Source organism: Podarcis gaigeae (assembly GCF_964106915.1).
Source record: "Podarcis gaigeae genome assembly, chromosome: 9".
In the NCBI taxonomy this organism is placed as follows: Eukaryota; Metazoa; Chordata; class Lepidosauria; order Squamata; family Lacertidae; genus Podarcis; species Podarcis gaigeae.
In genome coordinates this window covers 73,156,331-73,173,382 of record NC_139685.1, presented here as the reverse complement: position 1 = coordinate 73,173,382, position 17,052 = coordinate 73,156,331, and the positions used below count along the sequence as shown (strand labels likewise).

Here is a 17,052-nt window from a genome sequence, read left to right as displayed (position 1 = left end):
ATTCTGGGGTTCCTGATACAGATAGGTAGCCGTGTTGGTCTGCCATAGTCAAAACAAAAAAAATTCCTTCCAGTAGCACCTTAAAGGTATCTGATAGGTATCTGAAGAAGTGTGCATGCACACGAAAGCTCATACCAAGAACTAACTTAGTTGGTCTTTAAGGTGCTACTGGAAGGAATTTTTTGGGGGGTTCCTGATGTTATCCTTTCCCATTGCAGCCTCTTCAGCCCCCTGAAAAGCAACTACAAAAATAACCATATATGCCACCTTGAGCTCCTGGGAGGAAAAGTGGGATATACATGCAACAGTAAATAGAATAAATCTTGTAGAGCGGCATAGCATGAGGAGCTGTACTCATGGGAAAGTTCCTTGTATCATATGAGCCTAATTCCAGATTCAGAAATCTCATTGCATTTCCAGTTAGGTCACTGGAGGGATGGTGGGGTCACCAATCCTAAGGCACCTTTGGGGAAGTGCTACTGTGGTGCATGCAGATAGGACTCAGGAGAGGCCCTTGCCTGAAACCCTGGAGTTCTACTGCCATTGTAGACAGTGCTGAGCTAAATGGGCCACAGGTCTGATTCAGTAGAAGGCAGCATCCTTATATGCCGTCACACACGAATCAAACACCCGTAAGTGGGGAGATGCCTGTACTATTCTGAGCCTGGGGATCATGAACTTCAGTCGCAACTTTAGTTAAAAATCTTTCTGTGACTGTGGATATGCTTCTGTGCCTTCTCTTTTCACCTTCTATTTGGAATCATCTTTATCCTAATTTCTGGAAGAGTTCAGGGTACCAGTGACCCCCTAACCAAACTACCTTGAGATGAGTCATAACTTCCTGTGCAGTAGTAATGAGGATTTTATTATGCTTTACATGCAGATGTGTGATAAATCCCTAATTGGTTATCTTGTTATACTGGTTTTCAGCTGAAAATTTTCATCCGAAGCGGATTCACACCTGACTGAATGAATCAGGCTGCTACTGGGGAGGGGGCGTGGAAGTGTGTGTATTTTTTTTAAATGCAATGCAGCACTTTGAATGTCCTCCTTTTAAGAACCCAAATCATGATGTGCTTCCTTCCCAAATGGGCCATGCAGTGCTTCAATGGGAACAGAGGCCTTGCACTTCTGAAAATTAGGCCAGAGGATTATATAAGTTTAACCCATATTTTCAAGGCTTGGGTACAGAAAATCTTTTTGTGTGTGTGTGTGTGTGTGTGTGTGTGTGTACAAAAGGCACTATGTAGGAGGCAAGACAACTAAAGATACTTCCTTTTAATGAGAACTGTAATGCCTTGTGTGAGCCAAAACATTGTTAATCTTGGGGTGGTTTAAAAATATGACTCTTTGGCTCATTCTTCCCATTAATGAAGGCAAAAAAGAGAGTAATAATATAATATGATCTGCAGTTATATTCCCATTGTTCCTAAAGAGCCTCTGGGTATAAAAAGAAGTAGCCTATCTAGTCAATTTTGCTTGTCATGTAGCCCCAGATTTTAGATGTGCACGCAATTAATTCTGAAGCCTTGCTTCAACCTCCACATCACTCGCCTTTTCGATTCCACCAAAAGTCTATTATATCTTTCATAGAGCACACACTTGGGACACATTTATCCAAATCATAGCCCTGGTTCATATGTTCAAAAGTCCCTAATGATGACCTGTTGGAGCTTGCCGGATAGGAATTGTGTGGAGACCTGGTATCTAACCCCCCCCCCCCATTCTCTGCCCTTTTGCTGCTGCCATCTGCATGATCAAGACTGTCCTTTTTTGAGTAGCTGCAATTGCATGGACCTTGTCAGCAGTCCTGTTATGGAGGTGTTGGCTCATACAGTTGATGCAGCTACAGTTCCTGTTAGGATGTAAGACTGCCAGGAGCCCCTCATATGTCCATAGAGGATGGTTTTAGGGCTCTTGAAGAAAAAGAACTGAGGTGTTATATTCTGGGTTCTGAATTAATTTGGTTTACCCTGTGAAGATCCATAGATGCATTTTTCCCCTATGAAGGTGCCATTCCCCTTATCCATATCTCTTGACTATCAAGTAGCAGAGAGCCAGTTTGGGCAAACAGTTTGACTTGGACAACTGAGGTTCATAACAGCTATTCATCCATTTTGCTGAGTGATCATGAGTAAATCACAGTCTCTCAGCCAAGCACATCTCATGGGATAGTTGCAAAAATAAAATGAGAGCATCACCAATGTCTGCTCCCTGAGCTCCTTGGAGAAAGCAGAGGGTCCAAACCAGATTTTTAACATTTCCTCCAAACCATTGGTTAGGGCAAAAAAATCCCATGCTTATATATGTATGTTTGTATATTTTGCAACAGGAACTCAAGGATCCCCACTGTCGGGATGAAATGGCTGCTGCTCGTGGTGCCCTGAAGAAGAATGCCACCATGCTGTATACTGCTTCTCAAGCTTTCCTCCGTCACCCTGACGTAGCAGCAACCAGAGCTAACCGGGATTACGTCTTTAAGCAAGTCCAAGAAGCTATTGCTGGCATCTCAAATGCTGCTCAGGCCACCTCACCAACTGATGAAAACAAGGGGCACACTGGCATTGGGGAACTCGCTGCAGCGCTGAATGAGTTTGATGTAAGTGTGTGTGTTTTCCCCCCAGTTTGCATGAAAAGAAAGAGGGGGTGCTTACTTTCACATGATCACAATGATTTCCTGGTGTCTAGGAATGAAGGCTAAAGTTGGAATTAATACTACACAGTGAAAAACAGTATGCAGGGCTGGCCTCAAACATTCTGCGTCTTATGGTGCAGAATAAGAAGATGTCTTCTCTTCTTTCCATATACCTAACCAACTGGACCAGCGGTTGAATCATCCTTTAGTGCTGGTGATTGCACTGCATCTTTATCACATCTAAGTGTAGCACATTAGCTGAGGAGGGGCAGAACGGACCACTTGGTATATACATCCGTGGCCTCGAATAACTTGCTGACACTTCTTGCCTCCAGCATCTACTACCAGAGGCACGTGCCTCACTAAGCCTAATATTAGGTCTGACCCTTATACAACGCACTAAACTATTGGGATGTTATCTGAAAGATCTCCTACAAGCCTACCTAGCACTAAGATTTTCCTTGTAGGCACACACCTTTACAATTAATTCAGTTGCTGTGCATGAGAGATACAGCTTTTCCTTTAGTGGTCCCCAGATTGTGGAACTCCCTCCCCATGAAAGTGCAGACAGCTTTAAAAACGTATTTAGTTTGTCCCGCTTTTTTGTTAATATAGGCCTTACTGTATGATTTTAATTTGTAGAGGTGCTTTAGTGTGTATTACTTTTTATCTGCCAGGATTTATTTTCATTACAATTAAATTTGTAATTACGTAAATAAATCGTTAGCTTTTTGGTTTGGTTTTGTATTGCATTGCATTGCAATGAATTGTGTCTTTTACTTTTACTTAAGTTGCCTCTTGTGGGCTATTCTCCAAAAGGCAGCCTATAAATTAGTGTATAGCTAGATAAGTAATATTAAACGTTTCCTGGCTTTTCCTGCCAGTGTATCATAAGCTTTGACCAATTGAGGGTTCCATTGAGGGTTCCTGCAGCAAATGTGTGAGGAATTTACTTGGCATCAATGATGGCTTTACATAAAATAGTTAGAAACCAACACCAGAGCAGGTAGAGACTGTAACACACAATCCTATAGTCTTGTATGTTTAGGCTCGTATACACGTTATACAAAATGCCTACAACGATGAAAGGAATTTCCCAAATATATGCTACTTTAGTCTGATCATGTTCTGGAACTGGCAGAAAATCCCCTCCCTCCCCATTTCCCACATGGTAATATGCACTGCACATTTTAAGCTCACTAAAATCACCTGATGCTTGGCAGCTTCAAGCTAATGCTAGTCAATGCAATCCAGAAAGGACTGCACTGAACACCAACAGGGGACATTGTGTTGCATCATAATAAACACAATAACAAATAGGATGGAGGACACTATGCAGAGCTTCCAGCAGATACTCTACATTGCTGTACTTTACTTGCATCCTTTTAACTACAGGTAATTTTTTTACACTTTTTGATGGGCTTGAGAAATGTCATTTTATCTCTCTAGTATAATTTGTAAGTTGTTTAAAAAGGGGAAGTGATTGTGCATTATTGATATGACAGTATTCCCAATTTATGTATGAGTGACTTGCTTCGTTTGGACTATTTGTTCTTCAGGTACATGAGATATTCCGTGAGCTTACTATGTATGGCCTTCAAAAATAAGCTTTGTATTTCCCTTGAAACATAAACATCATCCTTTTCTTGCTTCAGCTGCTGCCTACATTTCTAAAATTGCTCTTGGTTCTTGCATGTATGTGTTAAAGCTATCAAACAGACCCGTTTAATGTGAACTTTGCATTGCAAAGATTTCAGATGAAGGTCAAAATAAATCTTCTAGAATAAAGAAATGAGAACAACTTTCTCTTTAAATAAGACAGGACTGGAACTTCTGATGACAGGGAAAATATTAGAAAGCAGCAGGCCATCCTGGAAAGTAGGCTTTTAAAGAACTGAATTGTCAATTACACTTTACAAAATGAGGTCTGGCAAGTATTTTAACTTTGGTTGTTTGCATCTCAGAAACTCCAAAACTGCTATCTGGATATTTCTGCAGAGTATTTGTTGTTTTGTGTAGCAGCCAGAAATGTAATTTATTGGTCTGGAAGGATCATTTGTGCAGATTCCAAAACTTAGAAATCCATTACGTGAAACTTTGTATTTTCAGTCTTTTTAAAAACTTATATACCTCTTTCCTTTTATCCTGCATTCAGTATTTAACATATCACTATTTAAAGTGCGCCATAAAAATTGAGATTAGATTATGGCAGTTACTGTACTTCGTCTAGAGTAATGCATCTTCTGCTAGCTACTTTATTCTAGGACACCAAAATGTAGAAGATGCATTTAATGATTTGAGTATATAGGTACTAGGGAACAAGTTCTATGCTACCTAAAAAAAGAAACACTTTAATGAGATACAGTGGGTTTAGCAGCTAGCCAATTTATTTTTATTTCACATAATTTGCATACAGCTTCAGTGTAAACCCCTAAGCAGTTTACAGATAATATAAAATATACCTTGCAATTGTCAAAAGAAGTTTTTTAAAAAGGGCAAAGTTAAAAATCACTTTTAAAAAATCAGAATATAAATAAAACCAGAAGTTCTCTCAAGCCATTAGAACAATCCAACTCCCCTTCCCCTAAAATTATGACTTTGATTGTACTTGAAAACAAAGTGAGTTTTGACACATGTGAGCTGTTTTGCACCTGTGCTTTTTAGAATTCCTCAGACTAGGTAGCTGGTTTTGGCAGGAGCTCAAAAGCTGATTACTTTAAATCCTTTATTTGGTCTCAGTGGAACTGTCTTAATTACTGTAATTGATTGAGTAGTTTGTGAGTTAGACAAGAAGCAGAAAGCAAGGATCACACATCTCCACTTGCTCTCCCCAGCTGGGCCAGGGGATGGTGAAATGGATACATCCCATCATCCACGAAACGCTTTGTCAATCACTTGAGGTCAGGTCAAGGAAATTCAGAAGCACACTCTGCATGCTCCGTTATTCTTTTCTTCCTTTAAACACAGTGCCAACTTGCAAACACTGCTTTGGGCAGATATTGGTTTCACGCAGGAGCTCTGATCAGGAAGCCCTGAGTGGACCTGATTTGAGTGGGCCTTGCACTCAGTGCTTAACTTGAATTTAATGTCAACCTGCAATCTGCTTTCAGCAGGGATGAGGTCCACTCAGGAGTTCCTGAGTCGAAGCGGTCCTAGCAGGGCTTGCATTTGGCACCAAATTTTAAAGGGAGCCAAATACAAGCTCTGCTTCCCAACAAACAATTAGGAACATACTTTAAATATTCCAGTTCTCTTGCCGCTGCACCTTTATCTGCTCCACACCTGATGTCATAGGTGGCTTGGGGGGAACTGTCTCACAGGCCAGATTTTGACAGCTTGTCAACCTTGTGGGCTGGAGGTACCCTGTGCATGCTGTGAGGCAGGGGTGAGTTAAGCTGTGATCATCCAAAGGTTGTTGTGACTACAAGTCCTATCATCCCTGAACATTGGCCAAGTTGTTCAGGGCTGATGGGAGACGAAGTTCAACAGCATACGAAGAGGCACAGGTTCTCCAACCCTACTGAAAGGCCAACAACTCTGATTGCCTTTTAGTCACTTCCAGGAGGGTTGGGTTATCATGTTTCCTCCCCCTTCAGGGGCTACCAAGACCTGTTTGTTTTTAAATTGTGAACAGTCCATTTCCAGACAAGCTGGTCATATGTAAGAACCTCGGAAGGTTAAGGGAAACATTAAGAATTTGGTGCCTGAGTTTGCTTCCCTTCTCTCCTCTACCCTCACCCCATATTTCATTTTCTGCCATGTATTTTTAGATTGCAAGCCTGAGGGTAGGAACTGACTTGGTTTTATTGATTCATAAGCCGCTGTGGGAGTTTTCCTGCTCAAGAGTAGGGTGTAAATGCCTTTAATGACTGAGTGAATAAAGTTGCAGTGCAAATTACAGAAGATAATAGAATATCCTGACTTTTGAAACTAGGAGAGTGAAGTATACCTAAAGGGTATGCACATTGATCATGTAAATGTGACCTTTACATAATGTAAATGTAACCTTTTTTTTTTTGTTGTTCTGTGGGAGAAGGAAAAAAATCAAGTGGCATTTTAAGAATGCACATTCACAAAAACAAAACCATGAATGCTTGAAACAAAGCAAGCTGATCATTTTTGATCAATTGATGGTGCCTCTCATAACAGGCACTGCAGGAAGCTTTCTGTTCACTAGTGAACCACATAAACTTCCTCTTCCTTAACCCCATAAAACTACTCTTTTATACATATTTGTACACTTAATCCAGAACAGGAGACCAACCAGGTCCTGGGTGACTCTGGTTTAAGGACTTGCCGATCAGAAGGTTGGCATTTCGAATCCCTGCGATGGGGTGAGCTCCTGTTGCTCGGTCCCTGCTTGTGCCAACCTAGCAGTTTGAAAGCACACCAAAGTGCAAGTAGATAAATAGGTACTGCTCTGGCGGGAAGGTAAACAGTGTTTCCGTGCACTGCTCTGGTTCACTAGAAGCGGCTTAGTCGTGCTGGCCACATGACCCAGAAGTTGTACGCCAGCTCCCTTGGCCAGTAAAGCAAGATGAGTGCTGCAACACCAGAGTCGGCCCCGACTGGACCTAATGGTCAGGGGTTCCTTTACCTTTACTTTTACCCTGACATTCAGAGATCAACTATCAACTACCTCTATTGCTGGAAGTTCCATTTACCCTAACTTACTTAGTTTGACACGACGTAGAAAGGAGATTATTGCAATATGAACTCTTAGCATCATGATTAAAATAGGTCAACTGGATGACAACTCTGAGCATGGAGGTGTCACATGGACGGCTGGATATCAAATGACTTCTGGCATAACTGATAAACAGATCTATTGTGTTTGCATTTTAAAATGCAAACTGAGGCATGAAAGTTAAAATAGTAAACACAGGGAAAAATCTAGTAAAGAAGCAACAACAACGGAAAATCATGGGAACCTCTTTGCTAATGTGATTCTAGAATTACTCAGTAACAGAGGAAGCAACAGAATAAAAGCAACTGTTTTCAACAATGCTGTGTTGACAGTGTCAATGGCAAAGAAATGGATACAGGAACAAAGAGCGGGCGTAAGCCTGGAGGCAAAGCTGTGGTGATGCAGAAAAAGAACCCTTTTTGTTGCGTCCTTTTGCAAAGCACACTTGTGCCATATACTTTGGACATGAAAAATGCTCCCTGTGTTGAAATTGATGCACAAATGCACTATAATTGCCACTATAATTACAGAAGCAGCAGCAGCAGCAGGAAAACTGTCAGTCAATCGTTCTTGGAAAATACAGCTGGAAACAGGAGAGAACTCCTCAATAATTTAGGCCTCTTTGTGACCTGTGCTCACATTGACTTTCCTCCTCTTTTTTTTTTTTTTAACCTTTTGTATCCCCCCACCCAATATCAGCCTGACTGAACTGCTGTGCTTCTGTTGTTAGAGGGTGAAGATAAAGATATCGATAAATACAGTCAATGAAGGGTCAGCAAAGTCAAAATGCTTAAGCATTTTGCTTCCAGCTCCTTTTATTGTCAAAATCCCTCCAGTCTTTTGCTAGGAGGGACTCAGTTCTCCATAGCACAGAGAGGGGAGGGGAGGGGAGATGCAGACAGAAAATAAAAATATTTATTCTTTAAAAATAAAACAAATAAAAAATCTGATAATAGCTACTATGTTTTAATTTATCGCTTGTGTGTATGTAACACTCCATGCCCTGTCTCTTTCACCGATTTAGCAATGGGAATTTGCTACCTGTTATATTTTTGTTGTTGTGTGATAGCGACATCTAGTGGGCATTGCATGGAACATTCCCCCAAGTTAAAAGTTAAAATTCATGAAATGCTCCGTGCAATAAGTTTATTGTGGTAATTGTACTTCACATTTGAAGACGAATGCTTTCATGTATAGTTCATGATATGGCTAAGCTTTGTCTAAGGAATCAGTCCCTTTCTGGCAAATGACTCAGGCCGTTCACTCAATAGGCTTAGTTAACATTCTGGCTAACTTCTTTAAAGCAAGACAGTAATGACTGAATATAAACAATTCTTAGGATACGGAGGAATGGAAAGAATTCATAGCCCTATTACTTTGGTAGAACTTTGAAACAGAGATAGGGGTGTGTGGTGTGTTATAATTATTATTTTCCTGGATTCATTTCCAGCCAGATCTTTCTCTGGAGGCGGAATAACCATTTTGGTTGCTTTTTTTTTTTTTTTTTTTTGCACTACAGTTCCTGTCAGACCCAACCTGTGTTGGCAGCGGTCAGGGCTGTTTGGAGTTGTAGTCCACAACTTCTGGAGGGCATCCAAATGGATACCCCCAATCTAGGGAACCTTGCCCAACCCGGATGTGTAAGTTGCCCCAGTTGCTGCTGTGGCATTGCTGGGACTCCCAAATGCTGCCACCTCTCCCACCCTCAGTTTTTGACATTTACAGCAGAAAGGGGAAGATGGCTGTAGAAACTCTATGGCAGGAGCAGAGAGGTCTTGGATACAGTTGCATTCCAGTAATCAATTTTGCCACCCAGCTTTTTAAACTGTGGAACCCACTCCCCCAGGAGGCAGTGATGGTCACTAACTTGTGCGGCTTTAAAAGAGGACTGGACAAATTCATGGAGGAAAAGGCTATCAATGTATCGGGATTACAGATGTCTCTCTTACATCAAGAACACAGCAAGCTGGCGGTTTAATTTCGCTTAGATTTATTAGTATTTACACAGTAGTTTCAGTCTGAGCCCACAGCTCAATCAACTGCTGAGGATGACGTTGAGCTCACTAAAGGGCGGGTCCTCCGCCAACAGAAGAAGAAGAAGAAGAGTTTGGATTTGATATCCCGCCTTTCACTCCCTTTAAGGAGTCTCAAAGCAGCTAACATTCTCCTTTCCCTTCCTCCCCCACAACAAACACTTTGTGAGGTGAGTGGGGCTGAGAGACTTCACAGAAGTGTGACTGGCCCAAGGTCACCCAGCAGCTGCATGTGGAGGAGTGGAGACGCGAACCCGGTTCCCCAGATTACGTGACTACTGCTCTTAACCACTACACCACACTGGCTATCCTCCATCGGCCGCCCCTCCTCCTGTTGGACTTACGCCAAGCATGGACCCTTCTACTTCGTCAAGTCCATGGGGACTCGGGGACAGTTTGCCAATCTCCCTCTGGAGCTTTCTCTAAAGGCTGCAGTTCCTCTGAACCTGCCTCTGTCTAACCTACACTATCTTGGGATTTACAGCCAGCACTCCAGGACAGGAGGCCTTTGCATCACTCTCAATATGGAAAGGAAGGAACCCTCTGTTTTTCCCCAGCCTGCCACCCCTCCTCTTCGGAGTCCTTGCTGTCGCTCTGGGAAGCGACGTTCCTGACACAATGGCTATTAGCCACAACGACTATGCACCACCTCTGTTTCAGAGGCATTGTGCCCCTGAATGTCAATTTCTGGGAATTGCAGGTGGACACAGTGCTCTTGTGCTCATGGCTTGCTTGCCAATTTCCCATGGACACCTGGTTGGCCACAGTGAGAAGATGTTGCTGAACTAGATGTTCCATTGGACTGATCCAGCCTGCTGTTCTTGTGTTTTGGGGTTGCTCAATCCCTTCCCCCCAGTTTCTGGAGGTTTTTGTGTGTGTTTTAAATGGCCATTCATCTGAGATATATGGAAAGGGTACAGAGCCATCAGTGAGCCTTGTTTTATCACTTTCTGACAGCTTCCTCATCTACACTAGCTTTTTGTGACAGCTGAATTAAAACCACAAATTGTTATTCTTGGATCTCAGTGTTGCGACTCCAGTCATTACAACGCCTTTCATTATCACAGAGAAATTGTCATCTTCAGAAATATTATGATCAGGAAAAGACTTCATCAAACAGTATATTACCTGCAGATCTGTCAGTGATACAGCATGCAGCTACCCGAGTTGCCATGGATGGTATGTTGGGGGAAAATGGAACAAAACTATAGATATTTATACCAGCTTCAAGAACTACAATTGCCTATTACCAAACAAACAGTGTGTTGTCAGACTTGTCAATGTGAGGTGATTTAAAGGTCCATTTTTTCTACATATTTAAGGAACACTGTCTATTTCAAAATTTAACATCTGCAAATTAATGCCAAAGACACTGCATTTAAGTAAAAATGATTTAATTTCATGTGTTTTTCTATTGCTCCTTCACTTAGGCATTTTTTTGACTGACTGCATCCGCCCATGGATGCAGCATTTCATGAAATCCTAAGTGTTGAGGCCAATTCAGCTTTCGGATCAATATTTTTTCCCCTACAGGCCTTGCTTACTACATTCCGCCTGTGCACATTCTATAAAGAATATTGTAATCTCCTCTGCCTTGTTATTGTTGTTATTTCAATTTATTAGTCCCTTTCAAAGCAACTTAGAGAGCTTTAAAAACCTAAACCTTAGAACCAGAAGAAAAATGTAAGTACATTACAATAAAAACCATACCCAAAATACCCAGAGAACAGACCCTGTAAAACAGCATGGGTTAAAACAAACAAACAACACCCTGCTGGCAGCAAAACATTTCAGTAAAGTTAACTACGGACCAAAGTTAATCAAGGCATGGCCTGTTGAATGCTTTTGGTAATTAAAGTAAAACTGGAAATCCAAGAAAGCTGAAATTGCAAGGCTTTACATACAGTTGTAATCAAAATTATTCAACACCCCCCCATTGCAAGTCAGGCTTATTATCTAAATTTATAGACTTTCAGCTGTTTGCAATGAACAAATCAACAAAAACAATGGAAATAGCTCAGCACAACAATGCTTCAAGTGGTCTCCCCAAATTCAGCTGAATTGCAGCCTATGCAGGTTTTCCCAGTCTTATTATTATTCAACCCTCTGAATAGAATAATAATAATAATAATAATAATAATAATAATAATAATAATTTATTATTTATACCCTGCCCATCTGTCTCAGTTTCCCCAGCCACCCTGGGCAGCTTCCAACAAAACACTAAAATACAATAACCTATTAAACATTAGAATCCTTCACAACAGCAGAAATACAACAGGTGTTGTCTCAAGCCCACCATATGCAACTAATCAAGGGCTTCTTTAGTTGCACGAGTTGTGCTTGAGCAGGAACACATGAAATACCTGAACTGGCTAGGGGTTTGCTGAATGTCAAATTTGACTGCATGTTAGAAATACAGTGGACGCTCGAGTTGCGAACGTGATCCGTGCGGGATGCACATTTGCAACCCACAGCGTTCGCAACCCGTGGCTGCACACGCACAGGTTGCGATTTGGTCTTCTGCGCATGCACAAAGCACGGTTTAGCACTTATGCGCATGCACGACCGCCAAACTCCGGAAGTAACCTGTTCCAGTACTTCCGGGTTTTGGCGGTCCGCAACCTGAAAAAATGCAACCTGAAGCGGCTGTAACCTGAGGTATGACTGTAAGGATAATCAAGAGAATGATCCAAGAAGGTAAAAGAAGAGATTATCACCCTTCACAAACAAGGAGCAGAAGACAAGAAAATAGTGAAGGCACTGAGTGTTCCCAGAGACACCGTTGGAAGCATAGTTCGCAAGTTCCAAGTGAAAGGAACAGCGGCTACACTGCCTGGACATGGCAGAAAAAGCAAGCTACCTGCGGCAGCAAGCAGATGGGGAAAACCCTTGAGTGACTTCAAAGGAGTTACAGCAAGACTTGGTGGCAGCAGGCACTGAGATTTCAGTGAGCACAGTAAAGCACACTAAACGCAGAAGGTTTCCATGCCAGAACTCCAAGACGTGCACCACTACTGACCCACAAGCACAATAAAAGTCAGCTCCAGTATGCTCAAAATCATATAAATAAGCCACAGAAGTTTTGAGATTCTGTTCCGTGGAGCGATGAAACCAAATGGGAGCTTTTCGACCCCATGGATCAGCGCTATGTCTGAAGGAAGCATAGAATCATAGAATCATAGAGTTGGAAGAGACCACAAGGGCCATCGAGTCCAACCCCCTGCCAAGCAGGAAACACCATCAGAGCACTCCTGACTTATGGTTGTCAAGCCTCTGCTTAAAGACCTCCAAAGAAGGAGACTCCACCACACTCCTCGGCAGCAAATTCCACTGTCGAACAGCTCTTACTGTCAGGAAGTTCTTCCTAATGTTTAGGTGGAATCTTCTTTCTTGTAGTTTGGATCCATTGCTCCGTGTCCGCTTCTCTGGAGCAGCAGAAAACAACCTTTCTCCCTCCTCTATGTGACATCCTTTTATATATTTGAACATGGCTATCATATCACCCCTTAACCTCCTCTTCTCCAGGCTAAACATGCCCAGCTCCCTTAGCCGTTCCTCATAAGGCATCGTTTCCAGGCCTTTGACCATTTTGGTCAAAATGGTCAAAATGGCAGAATGCAGCATACACTGAAAAGAACACTTTGCCTACAGTGAAGCATGGTGGTGGCTCAATGATGCTCTGGGGCTGCTTTGCACCCTCTGGCACTGGAAACTTGCAGTGTGCGGAAGGCAGGATGGATTCATTGAAGTATCAGGAAGTCCTGGGAGGAAACGTCATGCCAAGGATACCTCCAATTCCACTAAGGCTTGTTTGCAGAAGTAGTCCTGGAAGGTTCTACAGTGGCTATCGGTCACCTGACTTGAACACCATAGAAAATCTCTAGTGCTGTCTGGCTATGCATCCGGTTTGCAGCAGGCCATAGCAGCAAAAGGCTGCTCTACTAAGTACTAAAGATGCCATTACTATTTGACCTTCTTGTGCTTCCACACAGACAGGATAACATTTGGAAGCTGCTCAGTCTGAGCAGTCTGAGAGTCACTACAGTGGTACCCTGGTTTTCAAACGCCTTGGTATGCAAACAACTTGGAACCCAAACACTGCAAACCTGGAAGTAAGTGTTCCGGTTTGCAAATGTTTTTTGGAAGCCGGACATGCTCCGTTTTGAGTGTTACGCTTCCAATTTGAGTGCCACACTTCCATTCTGAGTGTTACACTGAGGTCTGTTTTTTACTATTTATTTTGCGTTTTTGCTGCTCTTTTTTTTTGTGTGTGACTGTGTGGATCCCAGTTCAGCTACTGATTGATTGTGTGACTGCAGTACATTGTTTATTGCTTTTATTTTATGGATCAATGGTCTCGCTAGAGAGTAAAATTTATGTTAAATTGCTGTTTAAGGGGTTGTTTTTAAAAGTCTGGAACGGATTAATCCGTTTTGCAGTACTTTCTATGGGAAAGCGCGCGTTGGTTTTGGAACGGACTTCCGGAATAGATTAAGTTTGAGAACCAAGGTACCACTGTATTCTTATATATTTATATTAAATACATACACCACCCTTCATTTCAAGATCAGTTCATAAAAGTACAAAATAACACAAAATACATAAGGACAAAAACCAACAAATAACCCCTCTTCCACAAATTGTGGATGCTGCATATTTAAGCAGGTTTTAGTTGACTCCTCTTCCTCCGCATGTGTGTAATGTTTCCATACCCTACGTTCCTTTTAGATGCATGTGTGTCCATCTGGAATCTGAGGTGGGGAGCAGCTCATGGCTGTGAGTTCCCATCAAGGTCCTCGGAGACAAATTCTGATGTGTTACTTTGCATCTGTTGTTGGCATCTGTTTGCCCTGGCATCCAGTAAAGACAGTTTTGGAAAGACCCCGCAAAATTTTATAATTGGTACCTGAATTAGGACTTTGAGCCACTTAAAAACTCAGCTGCTGTGGGATCTCATGGTTGAACCCTGAGGGGAAATAGAACACTCATTTATCTTTGATCATGGAAATAAAATAATGTTGTTTTGTTTTAAAAAATTAATTTATGTTTTCCAATTATATACATTTAAATAGTTTTATAATCATTCTAACATTTCAAAACTCGACTTCCTTCCTCCTCTTTCTGCGGTTCTTTAGTATTTTTTATTTTTATTTTTTTACATTTCCTGCGTATTATAACTTAACTTATTCTTTTATCCATCTACTTTAGATATATGCTCCTATGAAACTGCAGGTTATTACAATAATCCTGCCAATGTCCTTATCTGTTTACAGTTTGTTTGTATATATTCAATACATTTCCATTCTTTTATAAAAAGTTTGTTATCTTGATTTCTTATTTCTGGTAAGTTTCGCCATTTCTGCATGTTCCATACCTTTTGTCTCTAGTCTTCTTTCATCGGAATGCCTTCTTTCCACTTTTGGACAAATAGCATTCTTGCCGCTGTATTTGCATGCATGAATAAATTTCTATACTGTTTAGGTAGTTTTACCCCTATAATTCCTCTTATGTGCAAAGTTGTGTTTTGTCTCCAATAAATTTTTGTATTTATCCCATACTTTATGCAGTTTTTTCCTAATTATGGGATCTGTAAATCCTTTATGTACTTTCACTTTTTCATACCGCAAATAGGCGTGCCAACCAAAAATATTATCATGACCTTCTAAATCTAAGATATGTGGATTATTCAATGTCATCCATCCTTCAGCCAAGAAAGACAAGTTGCTTCATAATATAATTTCATATCCGGACGGGAGAAACCTCCTCTCTCTTTTGCATCTATCAATATTTGATATTTTATTCTCAGTTTATTCCTTGCCACCAGATATATTTAGCAATATCTTTTTGCCATACATTGAAACAATCTGTCTTGCTGATCACTGAAATTGATTGAAACAAAAATAACATTCTTGGTTATATATTCATTTTTATAGTCGACATTCTACCTAACAGTGAAAGTTTTCTTCTGTTCCAAATTTGCAAATTTCTTTTAATGTCTTCCCAAGTTTTTAAATAATTATCTTTATACAGATTTGTATTATTTACTCTTAGCCATACACCTAGATCAGTGGTAGCGATCCTATGGCATGCATGCTAAAGGCAGCACTCAGAGCCCTCTCTGTGGGCACGTGTGCTGTTGCCCAGCACTGAGTGAAATGGCGATCCCAGCCCCTGTGCTATCTTGAAATGGAGCTGTAGGAGGCTGCTGGAGGAGCACTTGTGCCCGTGCACACTGCAAGTGTGTGTGTGTGTGGAGGGGGCACTGTCTGGAAGAGAAGCGGCCATGGCCGAAAGAAGCCTAACCTTCCAGCCCTCTTGGCAGCCTGACAAGGACGGGCAGTTGAGATTTTGCACCGCTCGGAACTTGAGGGGGTGTGATAGGGTGGCTCGGTATGTGTGCATGTGAGAGGGAGGAAGGGAGTGTGCGAGTCCATGTGTTCAAAGTGGAGGTATGGAGGAGGGCGCCGGAGTTCATAAGTCCCTTTCTTAAAATGCCTGCCTGTCAGCCACTCACTATGCGCGTGCATAGTGGAGTGTATGTGAGATCCAGGCCAGCTAGGCATTGGCACCCCAAAAAAAGCTCAACAACTCAGGGCAATCCTCCCCACATTATCTTAATTAGTAGTCCCCGCAAATAGGGAGTGTGTTATACGGTAAATTGGGGTGTTGGCACTTTGTGATAAATAAGTGGGTTTTCCATTGCAGTTCGGGCACTCTAAAGGTTCACCACCACTGATCTAGATACTTGACCTTCCTTTCAATCTTTGTCCTGACACATCTTGTAATTTATTTTTGCTCTCATCATTCATTTTTTTTAACCAAGAGTTTGGTTTTGTCTTTATTACCATATTTTTCGCCCCATAGGATGCTCCGTCCCATAGGACGCACCTAGTTTTTTTGGGGGGAAATAAAGGAATTCCCCCCCCCAAAAAAAACCAGGTCGGGGAAACCAAAACAGGTCGGGGAACAGTGGGATGGCGGCGTTGCGCCTCCCCACTGTCCCTCGAGCTTGTGGGGCTGGCCAATGTCTGCCCGAAGCGCGGGGCGCTCTGCTTCAGCGCGCTCCGTGCAGCAGGCTGCTATCCGCAGCCTAGGGAGCCCTGCGCACCGACCCCTCTTGCTCTCCAAGCTTCAGCGAAAGCCTGTATTCGCCCCATAGGACACACACAGATTTCCCCTTCATTTTTGGAGGAGGAAAAGTGCGTCCTATTGGGCGAAAAATACGGTAATCTTAAGACCTGCTACACTCCCCCCCTTTCTATCTCTTATAATACTTTCAGAATTGACACTACAGTGGTACCTTGGTTTGCAAACAGACTGGTTTGCATACATTTTGGATTACAAACACCATCAAACCCGGAAGTGTGTGTCCCGGTTTGTGAACTTTTTTTTGGCTTACAACCCATTTCTTTTTGGATTATGAACAAATTTTTTCAGGAGGCCCCATTGGTGAAAGCGCACCTTGGGTTACAACCTGTTTTGGTTTATGAACGGACCTCCGAAACGGATTCTGGTTGTAAACCAAGGTACCACTGTATTGGTTCTTCTAGAGATATCACCATGTTGTCTGTGAATGCTTTTAGTTTATATTGTCTCTGTCTCACTCTTATACCTTTAATTTCTTGGTTACATCTTCTTATTTGTGCCAATACTTCTAAAACTAATATAAACAACAATGGGCAGTCTTGTCTTGT

The 17,052-nt window shown here is 41.9% G+C and overlaps 1 protein-coding gene across 4 annotated transcripts in view; it reads left to right on the top strand.

Moving 5' to 3' along the window:
- CTNNA2 (catenin alpha 2) overlaps nt 1-17,052 on the top strand; it is a 542,805-nt gene that overhangs the window by 139,640 nt on the left and 386,113 nt on the right. For all 4 annotated transcript variants that reach the window (XM_083756416.1, XM_083756414.1, XM_083756415.1 and 1 more), the window contains exon 6: nt 2,333-2,599. In XM_083756416.1, the coding sequence (XP_083612542.1) occupies nt 2,333-2,599 (267 nt within the window). The remainder of the gene's footprint in view (nt 1-2,332; nt 2,600-17,052) is intronic.